This window comes from Pagrus pagrus (genome assembly GCF_965226575.1).
Source record: "Pagrus pagrus genome assembly, chromosome: 22".
NCBI classification, from domain to species: domain Eukaryota; kingdom Metazoa; phylum Chordata; class Actinopteri; order Spariformes; family Sparidae; genus Pagrus; species Pagrus pagrus.
Window position 1 is genome coordinate 13,124,880 of NC_140204.1, and position 19,713 is coordinate 13,144,592.

The following is a 19,713-nucleotide window of genomic DNA, read 5'->3' on the forward strand; positions in this document are numbered from 1 at the left end:
TCAAGGATACTTGAACAGAGTTTCAAGCCAAATCTTTCAGCACCAAGGCTACAGTTACTTGGATGCTTAGCTATATCTGTATGTGTGTATCTGTAAAAAAACACATGATTATTTTCAGTTGTAGAAGACAATATTACAATCGTTTCATAAATTCTGGACTTGGAGTTAGTGCCACAATCCTCCGCACATCCCTCAAGATTTCAACATTTTCGTTTGTATTGACCCCAGCTTCCAAATCACTTTTTGCCTTGACCATACTCATTAAGGTAAACATGACTCTTGTTAAGAGATTTTCCTGACTGTATATGGACTTGGAATGTGGTGATTCACTCCACACATCACAGCTAAAACTCAACACTGGGGTGGGGAGGCCTTCAGAGTGATGTGTGAGTTGCTTATAAGGGAAAAAATATGAGTTTTAGTGAACCATGTTTGCCAGCAGTGTACCTGAATGATGATGCTGTGGTCAGTTGTTTGTTTGCCGATCGCTCATGTGAGCAGCAGGCCATCTGTTCACCTCAGAAATAGTGAGGTGGAAAAGCTCCTTGAGCTCATTTTGTCATGGCCACTTACTGTAGATGTGTGTGTGTATTGTGTGACCGGAAAATACTACAGCGTAGCTGCTCCCAGGCGACTTCAGGGGCTGGTTTGTTTATCGGAAATAGAAATGGAAACCAGGGGCTAGATGACAGGTGATGGAGTTGCACATGTGTTGTAATCAAATGCTCTTGGGGTCACTGGGTGGGTGGGGCTTGCAGAGTATGGACCAAATGGAGACATAAACACAGACCCGGGAATTGCATGTGTACCCCAATTGTTTGTTGGTTTGTAAAGCTGTCTGTAGAAGCCATATTGTTAGAAAAAGAGTTTAAGACTAGCATACACCAATCAGCACAACATTAAATATACTCACAGCTGAAGTAAATATAAGTCATTTTGTTACAATGCAGTGTTCTGCTGGCAAACTTTGAGTCCTGTTATTTATGTGTATGCCACTTGACATGTACCACCCACCCAAACACTGCTGCAGACCAAGTACACCCCTATGGCAATAGCATTCCCCAATGACAGTAGCCCACCTCGCAGCTCACAGGAGTCAAAGGATCAGCTGCCTGGTGCTAGACTTCACAGAATACCCCCAGTAGGCCTGTGTCAATGCCTTGATGAAGCAAAGCAAAGTCAGATCTACAGTGGGGCCTCCATGGAGCTTGGTTCCTGCATATCCCGAGGATGCTCGATGGGACTAACATCTGGGGAATTTGGAGGCCAGTTCAAGCTGCCTTGAGCCCTTTGTCACATTCCTTGAGCAACTCCTAAGCATTTTTTGCTGGCATCTACATGAGTGGCAGGACTCTGTGTTTCCCAGCAGATCCCTGTAACGAAATGATCGGTTTCACATCACCTCTTAGTCCCTTTAATGTTGTGGCTGATTGGGGTTTAGAAGTGCCTAAGAAGCTCCACAAATATGTCCTCAGAGAAAGCAATTAGCCACATGTTAAGACCCTCCATTTGACAGCAGTTGACCAATAATCACCTAGCAACCATAACCAGCAGTATGTATGGGGCTTTAACAGAAGTGATACTGTTGTTCATGCTCATGTTCTTAACATTTAACTGTATGTGTGGAAAACCGTTGCTGGCTAAAATTGAGAGATCTGCTTTTGGTTTACTCTGAAATACTGATATATATATATATATACATATGTATATATATATATATTTATAAATGGCAAAGAATTTCAATGGTAAATCTACTACAGTTATTGTAAACAGCATGTGTGTTGGCAGGGCGAGGCTCAGCCAACGGTCAATTAAATGGCAACTCTTCTTCAGGGACTTCAAAAACAATTTTAAAAGTCATTTTCTTTTTAAATTAGTCTGTCACATCCCCTGCCAAAGACTATGAAAGCAAGTCATGTCACAAAGGCACTGCTGCGCCCCACAGGTACGTTGTAAATTATTCACCTAATTGAGACACTGTACCAGTTCTCTGTGCTGAGCTGACCCAGTAAGAAGTTTCACACGATACTACAAGTCCTTGAATCCTTATTTTTCTGCGAGCACACTTCTTTACTCCTTCCCGTGAAACAACCTCCTCGCTGCTCTTTCCTGTCCAGAACTTGAGTTTGTGTGTGTGTGTGTGTGTGTGCGTGCGTGTGTGTGTGTGCGCGCTGACATAACACACAGACAAGAACTCCAAGGTCAGAGTCTGCAAAGACTCTACACTGAGCAGGATTCACCAAAATAGACCTGCCTTTCTGTCAAGTGACCTGTGGAATATCAACCCTCCGTTTCAGACCAGATTTCAGCCCAATCTTATGTCACCTCCACGTGTCTCAGCCTGATGGACGTGTAATAATAAGGAAATGTGCCTAACAGTGTTTTCTTAAGCAAAGTCACTGCAGTAATGCGACTGGAAGCAGTTAAAGGTTTGAGTTAATGACAGGCTTTTCAGATGGGAGAGCTTGGCATTGATAGATGAGTGCAATTGAGGTACAGTACTGGCTAATTAGCGGAGAAGATGATGCACTTGGCTAGTCTTAATGTCATCACATACGCCGGCCGTAGCATGTCAGTCATTATTAATGCTGACCTTGACATTTTGTTATTGGAAATAGCGTCAACCTGGGCTCCACAGCTTTTCTCTCCTCTTCTCTTTCTGTCTCTAGACTTTTTACTTTTACAGTGTATTTGTCACTCTGTCAACCACTTCCCTTCTTAAGAGCCCGTGGTGTACCATTAACATCGTCCATTACTGTCACTCATTGTTTTAACGTTCAATTACACATGATGCGCCAGGCTCATAATGTACTGTCATTGCTGATTCATTGGTGGACACTTTCCCCTTAATTCTCCTTTATTTCTCTCCTCCTCCTCCGCCTCCTCCTCCACCTCTTTGTGTGCTTTCTATCTCTCCTCTTCTTCTCCTCCTCCTCCTCCTCCTCCTCCTCCTTCTCTCGGGCCAATCAGGCCACACCTCCATGGCAACCGTCAGTGAGCGTAAAACATCCACAGATGGTGCTGAGTAGAGCAGAGCAGCAGGCGCACTACGAGATCAAGTGTGGGAGCGTGTGTTTGTTTGTGTGTCTGGGAGAGACTCATTGGATAACCGCCGTATTGTGAAGCCAACAGAGTAGTGTCTAGTAACACAGAGGAAGAGTAGGAGCGTGTTGACCCAGGGGAGTTGCAGGAAAAGTCAGAGGAGAAGGGAGTGAGTGTTGGAGGAGGAAAAAAAAGAGATTGAAACAAGCACCCCTACCTCTCTCCAGAGAGCAGGAGGTAAACCGCCGGTAAGCAAATATTAATGACCTGACAAAAAAAAGAGCACTGTGTTAATCAGACAGACAGACTTACCCCGGAGCCGCGCACCAGAGGAGCCCAGCCACACACACGCAAGACGAGCCCCCCTCAGCGCTCCCCACTCACTCATGATCATCACTGCCGCCACACACAGACACAGGGGCCACGCTGACACAACCGGAGGAGCGCAGGAGAGAAGAGGACACTGTCATCGTGGGACTTCGTCAAAGTAAAAGTCCTCCTTGGATATTTCGTGCTGACCTTTCCAAGCCCCCGCCCCCCTCCCAGGAGCAAAGATGAGCTGCAGGAAGAGGTGCAAACGGGAGATCTTCAAGTTCGCACAGTACCTGTTCAGACTCGTCACAGGGACGCTCAACACCGGTAAGGCACCTGGTGGACTTTGAGTGGCGGATTTCTCCCTACCTGTGGCGATTCTCTTAAATCTGCAGAGATTTTCGCTTTAACATCTTGGCAGTTTGGTACAACTCCTCCGCTCGCTTCATGTGTTGATCAAAGTAGCTCATTAGAAAGTTAACATTTAACAATGGGGCTCTGTTAGGACTCTCGCATACCATCAGTGCCTCAGAGGGTTTAGGTTGTGTTTACGTTTGTGCCTGCAAACCCTGCTAGAGCATCGTGAAGATTTCCAGAGTGGGCTTGAATTTATTACCCACTCTACATCATAATTTGTGTGAGTGTGTGTGTATATGTAAGTGTCAAAGGACACAAGGGCAGACTACGACAAAAGGCAAAGGTGAAATCATTAAAATGAAATAAAAAAATGTGCTCTGACAGTTTCTTTCGCAGTCTTTGGCTGTTAAAAGGCAACATTTCACGTATCCAGGAACTTGAGAAACTCTTCTGTCAGCTCAACCTTGCAGTCACTTTAATCATTTTGACCACCATAGCTTGCTGACTTTACTTGTTTACATCAGTTGTTTTGGGTTTTATCACCTCCTAAGCTTCACGTTCTACTGTCAAAAACATAACAATAAAAAATAATGTGGAGCACCGTGCTGAATCCAAATCCTCTTGAAATCATCCCTAGAAGCAGAAGTTGTTGGACGCTGTGTACGCACACAGTAATATTCATCACTATTTCTGCACCTGTATCATGCAGCAAAACCTAATAGATTTTGGTTTCCCTTTTGTTCCAGGCGCAGACACACCAAGAGCTTTTCTAATAAGACAGATAGTGGATCAATGGCATTAACAAGATTAAATCTGGGATTATAGTGGATTACCAGCGGATTACTCCATGAAGAGTTCAAGACAGGATAAAGGTTATCAGTAGTAGCATGCAGTGATCACTGGCACATATTGCTGCTATGCATCAAAGTGGTGTAGAGGATTATTTACATATGCTATTCAGACTGTTGCGATTGCGTATCCTTGGACCCTTAAAGTGCATTGTGTGCTTTTTCTCACACTTGTAACAAACGTTTTCACCCTTGCCTTTAATCGCTCCTGCTTCGTTCTTGAATTAACTGAGCTTCACTGTCGAGTAAGTTGTTGATTATCACGCCTCGCGAGTGTGATGGTGCGATGCTCTAGAGAGGTGCTACAAGAACATGCAAATGAACTCCAACATGATTACAATATTTTTCCTACACAGTGGTTCCTTACAAATTGTTTTATATAATGAAAAAAGGGGGACCTCTTATTCATATACAGTAGAGGATATTTCCATACAGCTGCGGCCTACTTTCTACAGTCTCCTTGACCTTAGAGACACAGAGAACAAGTAGAGAGGATGGGAGGCAGCTATAGAAGAGTCCCTCCACATGAGGCTGCCCTATAAAAGTCGTGGATGGTTTCAGTTTACCAGTCATACTGATAAATATAGGTACATGGGAGACACCAAGCTTGGAGAAATCCATCTACTGTATCTACCCAAAGGAGGATGTTTAGGTCCGATTGCAATTCCCGCTTGGTCATAACAAGGTTAGGTTGTAATTTCCCTCAGTGTCCTTAAATCGTTGGCAGATAATGTGGCTTTTCTTTCTCCCGCGCCAATGGCTACAGTGTTTGTATAGTTGCAAAATTGTAGTCTTTACTGTCAGTGTCAGTACTCATTAATTATTGATCATGTTAAATACAAAGTTGGACTTATTTCCCCTTGGACAAAGCCCAGTTACTGCAGGTGTGCTGACTTAGAGAAACATCCATTATTTTATTGACCGTGTTGTCTGAGGTATATTAGTTTGGTGGCCATTATCTGACCCTGAGGACACGAAAAAACCTTGAATCTGCATAATAATTAAATATGGATACATGTCAGTCTCTATACTAGTGTGTTGGATATAGTCAACCCAGTGATAAATGCTGAATAAGTTGAAATGTATTTTAATGTATATATTGATTGAATTGCGTTTGAATATGTAGCCTGTTTCCTGTCGGACAAGAGCCCGACCGATCAGTATCAATTCCAATTTTGGCGCCGTTTCCCATATCAGCTAACCCATATATCAGTCGGGCTCTACTTTGGACACTGTAAGATGATGCTCAAAAGCCACATTGGCAAGACAATGACACAGATCAAGCAAAATATGATGCTGGTGTGTAAAACCTCCGCTTGGGACACATTGTACCATCACAATCTCTTTGTCCCAAAAATAGAGAAAGACATTACAAGTCCGAAACCCATTATCAGTCATTCATTGGATGATTTCCACTTGAGTGGATCCATTTCTCTATAAACACACCATATTAACTTATCTTACACAGCCTGTGCTGCAGATGAATATAAATGGTGTTTGACCAGAGCGAAGCTGGCTCGGCCGCATTTGGGTGACCAGGGGAAGAGAATGATAGATGGAGTCAGTTAGCAGACCGTGGGATTTTAATTGAGATGTTCATTGTCCTAGAACAGCCTCACAGTCATTGCTTCATTGATCACGTAGTCGCCAAGGCCAGCGCAAACACATTGAGGGTTGAGGGTTACGTGCATGATGTAACCGAACGAGCCTGGGCAGATTGTGCTGTTCATTACATTGATAGTGTCGTGGATGATTTTGTCCACACAGTCTTGTTCTCTATATCTATTAACAAGATGTATGTGTTAAAGGTCCAATTTTGACACCATTGTCCTTAGCGATGTTTCTCGCACTGATATGATGTTGTAATCTGAAGAGAATTAATTTGATGTCCTCAGTGAGCACAGGAAATCATTTATTGATCAACACAGACTCTCTGCACCTGCACACGAGGATGGGAGGATAAAAAAAACACTCAGGATAAGTTGATCATAGCTAATTTCCATCATTGGGGTAATTGTAAATTGGGATGATTGTGAATATCCTCACGTGTGACTTTAAAAAGTTGTTGCACTCGCTCATGCACAGTCCGATAATGATTTCCTGATTTATTTTTAATTACCTCAAAGCCAGTGCCAGCATCTTTCCACTTAATCCAAAATCTAGAAGTTGCACAACTGTTTTAGAGATCCAATGGTGACAGTTGGCCACCATTTGTATTCATGCCACCACCGCTGCCCAGTAGGCCTTGAATTTACCAGCTCCGGAAGGAAAAAAAGAGGAGAAACAAATCACAGATGCACAATCTTCCAGGTTATAAATTCAAACGGCAGTGTCAGCACATATTCAATATATTGGAAAAGCAGAAATGTATTTGTTGCACCCACCAAGGGAAATCATTCTCAACACAGCAGCATCTGTGACAGACGAGCAGGGAGCGCTGCCGGTCCACCAGAGCATCCATCAGGATCATTTAGATGTCTCAAAGCTGGGTGATCTAAGCAGCTTACTTGTAAGGGACACATTTTCAATGTCTATTTTTCACATAGGCAGTACAATTAGTTGTGCAGCGTGATGGCTTTTAACATCATCGTTTCCACCTCGATTGCACTGTAGTACACAACAAATCTGCCATTTGCTTTGGATCAGAGTGATCACTTTTTGGATCTTTCACCACATCTTCACAGTTTGCTGGTTTCCTGAGTGTTTGGCTGTCGGGCGTATCAGCTCCTGTGATGCATCATCCCTTTACTCTCATCAGGAGGCCACGAGTACCGTTCAACATCACAGCACATGCCCTCCCAGCCCCCTGCACTCACTTTTTATGACAAGACCGGTACAAGTTTGCTTGCTGTGACTTTTCTTTGCGCAATCAAAAGCTTTGATGAGCCTGTGAACATTTTAACCTTCTTGTATTGATTTCAAGTGGTTTGATTCAGCTTGTCAGTGCAGTTTGTTGGAGATGGATATTTTCTCGTTGTGTTCTTTATAATGGAACAATGCCGGCTGTAATGTCTCTGAGCATTCAAGTGATTATATGTATTAGGTCCGCAGGGCTGCAGTAAATGCCAAACAAGCATGTCTGTCTTCACTCTCAAGATCTTTCATTTTTATTGCTAAGTCAACTAAATAGGATTTTTTTGTTCCTGGAATTTTGTATAGTCAATATTATCTGAAAATCCATAAGTTAGACTGACGGCTAACTTAAACAGCATGTCTCGGTTGGGACTGCATTAGACTTGGGCCAAGCAGAGAGACCATTACATCCGTTGCCAGCTTTTCTTAAGCAATCGATGGTCAGCTCAAAGATGGTGTTGTCCCAGCTTGTCCTGGGTCAGCCCATCGTTTACTTCTAAAACAGTCAATTCAGCCCCAATGACACAGTGCCTAAATACTTCTTTTCTGTCAGCAGGAGGGGTGGCTTAAGTCGAAGGTCCTTTGAGACAATGTAATCTGAAAACTTGTAACAATATCTGTCTGAGAAATTACTTCATAATAAACCTTTTCATCTACTGCTGAGAATAATTTGTAGAATATTTATGTTGAATTATTATTGGAAACCTTTGCAGGCCTCTGTAGTTCTACAGTAATTATAAGTTGAAAGGAGAGTCTTATCTGGCGCTGAAGAAACCAAAATCGAAAAACATGAAACGTTCCCATGCAAGGGAAAAGTCTGTTCACCTGGTCTTTGTCATTTAAGGTGTGGAGAGACTTATCCAATGAGACAATCCTGTGGAAAATGAACTTGGTGACTTTTCAGTGAGTACTTGAGAGCACATGTGTGGGGGCCTGCCCAGTGACGTGAGGGCCCTTCTTTGTTACCCTCTCTTTGGTTTCCTGATGGCTATTGCCAGGTCATGTTCCACCTGTCTCATGAGGACAGCACGTTCAAAGCCCATAATCCCTGACCAAACACTGAATATTTGATACTTACTGGCAGGTTAGCATCATGTCTGAATGGCAAGAGAAGAGCCGCTATTTAACACTGCTTGTTTTTATTCTATGGACTGTGGTTTAGAGTAGACGGTGTAGTTGTTAATGTATAGTGTAGTGTGGGCACGGCTCTTCTGTAGAGAGGGATGAAACAGACATTTATTATGAGCTAATGTTAGAAGTCCCTAGCTCCTTTGCTAATAGAGAAAATGACCAACTTTGCTTTGTGGATTCACTACCTGCTACGCTGCCACCTCTGATACAATTTGCTAAAGTAAAGGACTGTTCAGAAATATTAAGGCGAACCAAAATGGCCAGTGGAGCCGAGGATTTTCTCTTAAATTTAACACAGTGTAAAAAAAAAAAAAAGACACTTATTTTTAATGCTTTTCCATAAAGAAATCTGTTTTCACTTGCAGCAGAAGACAGGCGCAACAATAACAGATGGCTAACCATGTTGCATAATGTTTCCTTTCACACCCAGTGAGCTAACATGGCATCTGCTTGCTTCACCTGACAGGCATCTGTGTGTATATCATGCGAGAGTGCTTACCTTACAGTTTGCTTACACTCCTATGAAAAATGAATCCCAAAATCGTATGTGCTGCAAGTCTGGTCTAATTATTTCCTGACTGTCCCGTAGGTAGGGACCCTTTGAATGTGGAATCAGAGGAACCAAAAAGACTGCAAGCAAAAGCAGGCATTAGATGACAGTGGATATCAATTGACTTTCATATGCAGAAGCAAAACTTGGACAACACTGAAATTACATCACCAGCGTCCAAAGGGAGGTATTTATTTAACAGCGAGGAGTCTTTGTATTCAAAACTTCATATGAGGAAAAAAGCCACTTTAGGTACATCCTGTGCACCTTTCATTACTGGATTTTCACATTAGTTTCACAAAAGTGTAAGAGGACACTAATGAGAATCCACACTGTGTTGCTCCTGTCAGAACACAGGAAGGGAATACAGTGATACAGAACAGTCGCTTAGCAAGATGTCTTGCACAGCCCTGACTTGAAGCAACATATTAGGATGCTGTAGTCATTCAGTACATCAAAGTATCGCTGCCAAGCCTTTTACAGAATGGAAAAAGAAGAACAAATATCAGCGTCATGGTTTTCTTAAAACCTTGCACCGTGACCTTTCACTATGACCCCTTTCTCAAGGTTCAGTGCCTTTGGCGAGGACAGACAGACAACATTTGACTGTGATATCTGTATCCATATCAGCTTCCTGGCAGGCCCACTTCACTGTCTCTTTGTTTCACAGTGTCTCCGCCTTCTTCTGGTTTCTGGTTTCTGCCGCTGTGTTGCCGTCCAACACCAGAGCAGCACAGATTCTTTGGCTCGTCTGCTCAGTGCACACAGTTCTTGGCTACCTTACGAGCATTATCAGAACTCGCTGTTGATGTGGTACAGTAGCTGAACCCCCAGGCTGGTCCTTTCCCTGACTGAAAGAAGTGATGGGCTGTCAAGACATTATGTTATGTAAAAGAGGAGAGTGAGAGTTTGCTCACTGTAGTGGAAAATTAATGTCACCACCTAGTTCGGCGTACACTCTTTGTGAAACCAGAGTGAAAGTATTCTTTGACCTTGTTATTGTTGAGATCACAATTGGAAAGCGGGTGCACATGAATTATTGGAAGGTTAAATAAGCCGTGAATCCCTTCATCATCATCACTTCTGCTCTATAGAAATCTCCAAAAAACACTGAGGTCAGTGCCGTCATATAGGTGTGGTTGCTGAGAAATCTTCCTGTCACTTATCATCACTGAAATTCAGTACCTTGTTATTAATTAGTAGACGTAAATCAAATAATAAGGTAATGATGAGCTTGTCATAAAAATGTCACCCTCATTGCTGAAAAGAGTGACTAAAGCTTTATGTGTCTGGGGACTCTAGTCAGATTTTTTGTGTACTGTACAGCCCTCAAATCTTCACTGTGACAGACTTTATTACTGAAATGGATGTGCTAACCCATCGAAAGGGACATACAAATGATTTACTATTGTATTTCTAAGTCTGGGGAGATTGAGATTAAGCATGGATCTTTGTGGCAATAAATCAGGTATATTTAGGTGACTTGTATCTATGAGTGTATACAATATATTTTATTTGATACTGGATTAGGCTTGATTTAATTAAAAGGAACTGTTGGGCCTTGGCGTGGGTATGCCAGGTTCAACTTCTTTTTCCCAGACCCCTCTACGTTCCAACTCCCAGTGCATTACAGAGCTGGTCATCAATCAAATGAGGAAAATATGTTTTCTCACTGATGACTTAAGTCGGTCTGAACATTGCTTAGTCCCTTCAGGTCAAATATTACTAAAATGTTACACGGCCAATAATAAAGGTCCAATTTGTAAGAAAGTTGATTCATTGATCATTCCATTCCAACTCGTCAAGTACTGACGCTTTAGGATTGTACGTCGGGTTGGCTTCCATCCTAAAGTGTCAGTATTTGACATGTAGAGGGGATTCTTGCAAATTGGACCTTTTAAACTCAGGCGTTGAGATAAAAATTAGTGGTCGAGTCATCAGGGTTATTCTCTTGGACATTTTAAAGCACGCTCCAGTACCTTAGAAGACATTGTACAACTACTCATGAGGACTGAACTGACCTTGACGTATACAATTGGATTTCTCCTTTAATCAAATTGAGAAGTGCTTGTAGATGTTAATGTACTTTCATTAGATCGAAGCTTCAACAGGTACACTGACACATCAGCAAAAGTTGTGTTTTTTTGTGCTTTTTTCGATGGCCTCTAAGTCAACACCACTTTATCCACCGATCCCCTTAGGTTGCCTTGATTCGATTTCCCCTAATTTTTCTATATTTGCGTTCTGCATTGGCCTGTGGTTATCCCATGCCACTGTCCATTTGAATTCGCCCTTGCTAGCCCACGTAATCAGTTTTCCCATTTGCGCTAATGCTTGTGAACGAGAGTCCTTGTGAGTGGAACGAACGGCTGGGTTATTTTTAGTGTGGTGAGCACGGTTGTGTTAGAAAGCTGCTGTGCGCAAGATATTACCGTGTTGAATCAAGAGGAGAAATTCACCTCTGTGGGTTGCTGCGAGTGTGAGTGAAAAAAACAAAAACAGAATCATTGGTACACAGTTTTCACGATTTAGTCAGAAATTAATAAGAGGAAAGAGGCAACCTCAGCGGACCAAAACTAAACAGCACAAAGAACTGTCAAAACAAAACTGTGCCCTTTAAGATCACAGATTATTAAGAGGAGACTTAATTTGTTTGGTTTGGATTTGTTTTCTTTACTCATTGTTGTTCTATTACCCCAGCTCTCTTGTTATCTGCTCTCCCTCAAGTGATTATTACCATTGTTAAGTCAAATTAAAAGTCCCTCCCCCCTCCGCTATCACCTCTTTGCTTGCTCTTTCTCCGTCCGTATTATTCCGCTTCTAGATTTTACCCCCTATTTCTCCTCTCCTACTCAATTTATCTCCTCCCTAACACTTGTAATCACTTAGTTTTAAGGTCCCATTGAGGCTCTTTGTTTCAAGCTGTCTGTGCAATGCGCGGCGCAACTGGCTGCGTTTTCACAAAAAGTGAACCCTCTGCCCCAGACGCTCCGCGATACAAGAGACAATGTCCTCTCCACGCACCGTTAGCTGGCAATTACTGTGACTGCAGCCTTACTCCAGCTCCCTGCCAACAAAAGGAGACTCAATACACCTTTGAGAGTTGGGGGGGGGGGTGACTCAAGGAAAACAAGAGAAACTACGGATCATTAATATGTGCTCGGATAATGACCCATTTCACCATGCAAGTGTCCTGGACAGTGGTTTTAGTGTTGTTGTCCAAGACGGTGCTACTCTACCACATCATGTTTGAGAGACTTTTCTCTCTGCAGCCCTACAGGAATCTGAGCTTTTGTATTTTTTCTCTTTGACATTTCATTTTCCTCAGGCGCTGCGTGGATCCGCTGACGAAAATGGCTGTTTTCAAATGGTTTTCCATGTCGTCTTTGATTGGCTGCAGATTGAAATTTCAAACAGATCAATCTCCTTCACCGAATGCGGAGGTTTACGCCAAATGTCAGATGGTTGAATAAACTGAGGCAATGAAGGGGCAGGATGTAAATGACAGCCTGCGTTATTCCTGCTGACTGTAGTTTCTGTCATCTTTGGTGTAGGGTAACGTGTTGACGCTTTTTCTGTGTGACTCGGGACCAACTTTGCAGTCGGGATGTGATGTTTCGCTCAAATTATCCCTTTAAATGCTGTCGCTGCTCAGTGCTTTTCAGCAGCTCGGAAAGGTGTTAATAATCTTGTACAGAACCTTTTATTTCTGGGGAGTTTTTGTTTCAGCGGCCAAGTGAATGAAATGCAATGCATCACAGAAACAAAATGTTTGTGAGCATCGTATATCAATGCAGGTAGCGTAAACAGTGATTTACTCCTTAATTACACTCTGTTAGCTTCTGTCGCTGCGGGACAGGTTTGTTTCTCACATTTCTCACATTGAGTAAGGGCTCAATAAAGAGAGCTTAAGTACACACACACACACTTTCACACAAACACACACACACTGTATTTCAAGTCCCATTGAGAGACTATGTGCACCTTGCAGCCCTTGCTGTTAGATATACCACAGTGTTGGTGGAATCTGAGGCACTGCGGTGTAAAATAGCCGCAGTATGGCATCAGTATTGCGTGTTCATTGTCAAAAAGGTCGATTTAAGTCAAACTGTATTGCTCTGTTACATTCCAGCTTTAGTTTCTGAGCGTTGCAGAGTGCAGAGAATAAAGTGCCGATGTGTGATCGGAATGTTGCTGCCCATCCTCAGCACTCAATCCATGATCTGGACTCTATAAGCTCCCAGTCAAGGACACTACAACCTCGCTACACGTTACAGCCTGGTCCGTGGGAGTCATGGCCAAGATCGAGCCCAGATACATTTCCCCACACCTCTGTTGCAAACTGGTGTAATCACTCACTCTCTCCGCCGCCGCTCGTCATGGACGGCGATGCAGAAAATGGAGCTCCTTCTCCATCATTCTGCAGACAGATCCACCCTTGGCCTCATTACTTACCCGGCTAACTCTGTGCCAACACAGGCAGGTGTAAACAGGAGGGATGTCGGATGTCTGACATCACTGTTAAAGCGTAACGAAGGAGCTCAAATGCCTCCGAAGGCGCAAATTAATTGATAAATGAGCTGGAGCGGGGCTAATGTGTTGTCGTGTAACTTTTGTCTGCTTCATTAGTACTTCTTGGTGGATGGAGTGTTTTAGCATATACAGAGGTTAAGCTTTTAATTTGTTCTTTATTTAACACTGGATATTTAAGTGGGGCAGTATTCAAATTGAAACATGGTCTGAGATTTGCGTTAATTTTGATAGGTGTCGGTGTGTCTCAAACATTGTGAGAATGATCCCATTAACATACAGTTTTCTCCTTGAGTAGCTTTAAGGATGAAAAATAATTCCACATTGACAGAATCACACACTCTCCAGCTTTTCACTGAAGAAAGACCTGTGTGAATACTTTAAATTAAGGCTTGTTCCACCTCTTATGCCATTTGCTCAAGTGATGCAGCCAAAGATGTTTATTGGACTTAACAGTTGAGAGTGACAGTTCATTCTTGGCTTCGGAAACAACAGTTCACAAAAGTATTTAGCTCAACTCAAGACTCCGTGGGCCTATCTTACGCCTAGTGCAAGTGTCATTGCTAGTCTCCGACTGATGCAGTTGTCATTTACCCGCCCAGCATCAACGTTGTGTAAATATGTCTGCATCCATGCATGAAAGGAAACTACTCCAGATTTGTCATCGTCTTTTCATACACATTTCCACGAAATTCATCTCGACATATTTCTTTGCATTATCCACTGATTTTTAAAGGGGAACAGCGGTGATTTAGTTTTGCAAGTACATAAAGTTGGGGGTGCAGGGCAGACAGTGGACAGACAGCTAAAATATAAACACTCATGCAGAGGCAAGAAGTCCTGACTCCAAATACGATGAATTCTTCATCTCCCATAACACAAATAAATAAACTTTGGTTAGATTGACTGACTGATGAATACCCTTAATTCTTAGTGTCAATGCAGGTTTCTTGTCAAATTTAACAGATTTAACAAAGCTTTTCTAGAGACACAGAAATCATTATACAACTGTTTTCACAGGCTGAGGAGTACTAACAGTGACAAGCAAACTTTTATACTCAAAATCAGTGGAGTTTGAGCAGTGTTTGGTGGCACAGCATGAGTTTGTACCAACTGGCCTATGAGGGTCAAGTGGTTTTGTTAAAGGGATCCTGTCATCAGGCTTCCTGTGCTTTAACATTTTTCCTGAAAGCTCATATGTGAGAGAGCTGTACAAGCCAAATGTCACTGTTCCTGTTCTTAAAGCTGCTGCTTCAGTCATTTATTACTCTATTTCTTTGACTTATTCTGAAATGAAATTCAAGATAAGAATGCAGTGATCCTTTATATTTAGTTGCACCCCTGAAAATTAGCATTTGCATGCTGTATATTGTCGGATTCTCATATTCCAAACAGCTATTTTTTCATCAATCAGACATCTAGTAAATGTATCTGCAGCATACACATATTGCATTTCCAGAAAAAAGCTACCCTGACTATGTGGGGGTAGACGGGAAGATAAACTTTAAATCCTTGCATGGTGGAGTTTGGAAACCATGATGAATTACTCAAATTGTTTTGCTGATTAACCCTAACCCTTTATAGACCACCAATAATGTCTTTTTTAATGATTAGTAGCTGATTCCAATCAGTCCTTTTTGCTATAATTTTAGCTAAACTTGTACAACCCTTCAGTACGAAGTGCAGTACGGATCACAATGCAGAACAGGTAAGACAGGTCGCCAAGCTGTTTTCCGTTGGGAATGACGCAGCAAAACACCTCAAACAGATTAAATGGTGGCAGCTCAACGCGCAGATGTAGCAAAGAGCAGCAGAAGTAATGTATGACACGCCGAGCAACAGAGCATCCTCTGTGGAAGCAAGGTGTAATTTAGAATTTCACTTCAGTCACCTGTATTTTCCGCGCACCACTGGAACCATAGCAAATTCAATTTAAATGCAAAGCAACAGAGGGAAAGTTATTTGTGTTTGCCATTTACAGTACCTCAGAAATCACTGAGCTTCGGCCAATAAGGCTAAGGCCTATCTCCTTGTGTTCCACAGATCACACTGACCGTTCTATTGCCTCTGACTGGCTGCTTGATGCATTAGATTTGTACCTAATAAGGATGGATCACCCCCTTGCTCTCGTCCCTCCTTTCAGGTTCTTTGACCTATTTTTCCTCCTGCTGTCGTTTGCTGTGATTTAACTGTGGCCCCAAAGGAAATCTGTGCCTTTTCCTCTGATCTGTTATTCTCCTTAAACTGATTCCAGTGGGACTTATGGCTCCACAATATGGCATTATTGTGGACAGTGTAGCGAGATTCATCATTGGGATAATGGGTTGGTTGGATTTAATGATGGATGGCATGAATTTGATCAATGGATCAGCATTGATTAAATAGGTCACATGTGATTGCCATGATGATTTCTATAGCCCTCTTTTGAAGCTGAAAGGACGACCTGAAGAAAGACTCCCATTGGGATGCAACGCCACAGGTTTTCAGTCCAACAACAAAAGGGCAAAGGCTAGTGTTTGTGATGTATTTTGTATCTCTCACAGGGAGTTACCAGCCTGCTGTAACCAGGTCACATGAGGCCAGACCCCGGTCCGTCAGGTCAGACAGCTTGAGGACAGTGCAAACAAGGAGATATTTGTGGCTTAGTCTGTGACAACTACTGTACTACGGTGTTACCTGTCTGCAAGACCAGAAAATAAGCCCTCTGTTTATATAACACAGCTGATTATGTTGGGGCATGTAGCTTCATGAACTGGAGAGACAATGAATTGCAATCCACAAAGGCCAGTTTGAGTAATGTACCCTTGAGTTTGAAGACTAATCAAAGGCCAAAACACTGCGCAACATTTTCTAATGCCACCAGGAAGGATTTTACAACTCTGAAAAGTTATTACTACAGCAGGGTGTTCATTAAAGCAAGGCAAACAGAATCTACAAAGTGTAAGTGGTGTAGTAGAAGACGTGATGTTCAGCCTGGGGATTCCTGTCTTGTAGTGTACTGTTCTAATCTCTTGCAGACAATAAAAACAGCTTCCTGTTTGTGGGGAGAGAAAAAGTGTAATCTGAGCTTTGCTCGAGTAAATAGAGTGGAGTCAGTGGAGCGGAGATGGGAAAGCTGAAGGAGTAAATAGAGATGCAGACAAAGCAATATTTGCTTCTTGTATTTCCATTCTTGTCCTTTTGTGAAATGTATCAGTTGATGCCAGGGAAGGAGCCAGAAAAAACTATTCTCTGATGTGGCAGTTTCACTGGAGAAGCCAACCATTGGTCTAAGCCAACTTTGACAGACAAAAGAGAAAGTGGTGGAAAAAAACAGAGCTTTAATTAATTTTTAGACTCTTTCTACTGCATCCCTTGACAATTTCCAAAAAAGACAAAACGCAGAAAAATTCACATTGAATGACGACACCTTTATATAACCGCAATAAGAATACCTACTTTGTAGTCCTGTTTGTGTGCGTGCACAGACTCATGCACACTCAGATGAAATCTAGAGATAGTCCTTAATGTAATGCTGTAAAGCTTTGGAACAGCCATAGGTTCAGCTCCTGCAGACACATAGAAATAAATAAATGAGCAAGTTCACATTACATTCCCAGTTCTGTGCAGTAGATGCCGTGATGCACCATTAGCAGTGCATCATTCGAATGGAAATGGTTCCTAAGTGTCCCCATCTTGAGATTAAATTGTTTATCTACTGAGGCAGAAGATACATTTCAGCAAAATTCAGAGCTTTTGCATAAACAGGCCTTCAGGGTCATTTCAAGAGTTTGGCTTTATAATCATGTTATGTGACTGTGACTTCTTACAACTCACAAACACAGTTGAGAGACTAATAAAAAAAATTCTTATACTTCCTAATCGTGGTAGGAAGTTCGAGTTCCCGTGTTTTGATGGCCTGATAAGATCTACTTACAGAATAAAAATTTTTGAATGGAAACCTGAATGCATGAGATACAATGTTCTTTAAACATGCAGTATAAGTATATATTCCTATGTTATTTGGGTCAGTGTTCTATAGGCATCATAGAACAAACATAGAACTTTACATTTTACATTTGATTATCGAAATTAAGAATTTCAAAGTGCAGTTTTATACTGACCAGATGCAAAAATGCAACTAATTAATTCCACTGTTTTTGTAAGAAAGGAAGTGAACGGTTGACTGATTTCATTCACAGCGACATTTAATAACATTAAGTCCTGGACAGAGGGAATAGTAGTAAACATCACAGAACCACTGAGCTGCTTTTTGACAGTTAATGGCTGGACATATGCATCAGACTTACAAAAATGATACAGAAGATGAAAGAGCTTAATGTTGCCATGTAGTATGATAGAAAATGTTTGTCATACAGGGACCATTTATGATTAATTGCATCGCTTTAGTGGATACTCAATACGCAATACCCATAGCAGCATGTGTACGTTTTCTGATTGGTGTCCTAAAATAAATGTAAGCCTTGGTCTGATCTCGGTGAGAGGCCAACATGCGGTCCGCTGTTTTGTTTGTGTTCTGCTATTAAAGATGCATTTAAAATACATTTGAATTAGGCTTGAGCAGTGGGGTATGAACCAAGCAGCAAATATCGGCTCCTTCAAAGCAAGTGCATTCGTCATTACTATCACATCACAGCATGTAGTTTTACCCATCTTTCTTTGAGATTACATTTCACATATGCAACATTTATAGGTTCCCTTTTTTCAATATATAACGCACTGCTGGAGGCAACTTAACAAATGTCTAAATTATAGAGTATTGCATGCATTATGCATGTATTTGCTGTGTGAGTATTAGCCTAGCTGTGATGATATCAGAATTGGGATAATGTATTGTACCCTTATTGTGAAATTCTTCACTGTGCTAAGTAGAATCACAAATCAGTCATATTAGCACACATGCCCACTTTTAACATCTCCCATCTCACATTGCCCTTTATGAATTTTTATGAGAATTCTGCTTTAACTTTTCATTAGCTTTCTGATTTAGAGTCTGTCACTTCACTTAGGCTGTCTGATGAGCTATGACTTCATATGTTAAGGGCAAATATTGAGTGCTGCTGTTCTCTCAGGGGCTGCAACTGAAGCAGGGTACTCCACAATGTGCTGATTGAAAGTGCCATCAAAGACAAGGCCTTCTCTGGGAGACTGATACTGTCTATCATGCGGGGGTAGCGGCGTAGGGTTTCAGTGTGGTACAGTAGGAGGCCTAGATTTCTCTGCCATGTTTCACACTGCCTTTGTCTGTGTAATCAGACACTCATGGGTTTTGATAAGTTATTATGAAAAGGATTAGTGCTGGTGACCGCTTGTTCTTAAGTCTGTTATTACAACAGCACATACTCCCTGTTGATGCAGATCTGAAGCTCAGGAAGGTATTCAATATAATATACAGAGAAAATAGACTAGATATCTCTGAACTATGCTTATTTGCAGTATCATGATTTCCACTTAAATGCAATTTCCTGGTTTCAATGAATGGATTATATTTCAGAGGCACTTGTTTCTGAAATTGTACTGTAATTGTCAAACCTGCATTCATTGCATTTTCTTGCACTGAAACATATATACACATTTTTAGACATGGATCAACATTAGCATCAAATTAAGTCCTGTTATGACCAGTCCTGTATTGGTTTCTACTAACCTGCCTCTGTAGCAGTGAAATGCTCTGGTATGCTAGTTGTTAACTTGGTATGTCTGTTGGTCCCAGGAAGTTCAAGTACAGTGGGTTTATCAAAGCTTTTTTACACTGTGGTTGGAAGTTGCATTGATGAGAGCATTGAGTGTGAACCAGAAAAAGTAAAGGTGCAGGCTGCAAAACCAAAACACTAAGCTGAAAGATGCTAAAAAGCTCTGTCAAGCTGGGTGGAACCGCAGAGTTCATTTGTAATTTTCTGTGGTTTCATCAATACCACTAACACATTTCTTACACACAAAGTAATATTTTTCGTTGTTTCTATAAAAAATGATTTGTGCAGCTTTAAAGTCAAAGTGAAATCAACACAACACCATTACAATATGCCTCACAAATTACTGCACTACACTTTACTCAATCATTTCTCATCAATTGCAGCTAACCTGGAACAT

The 19,713-nt window shown here is 41.8% G+C and overlaps 1 protein-coding gene across 3 annotated transcripts in view; it reads left to right on the top strand.

Annotated features, from left to right (window-relative positions):
* kcnip4a (potassium voltage-gated channel interacting protein 4a) overlaps positions 1 to 19,713 on the top strand; it is a 137,656-nt gene that overhangs the window by 40,912 nt on the left and 77,031 nt on the right. The window contains exon 1 of one of the 3 annotated variants that reach the window (XM_084344872.1): positions 3,051 to 3,681. The exons of the other annotated variants lie outside the window; for them this stretch is intronic. Coding sequence (XP_084200998.1) covers positions 3,597 to 3,681 — 85 coding nt within the window. The 5' untranslated portion in view covers positions 3,051 to 3,596. Of the gene's footprint in view, positions 1 to 3,050; positions 3,682 to 19,713 lie in introns of those variants that run through there. 3 annotated transcript variants of the gene reach the window in all.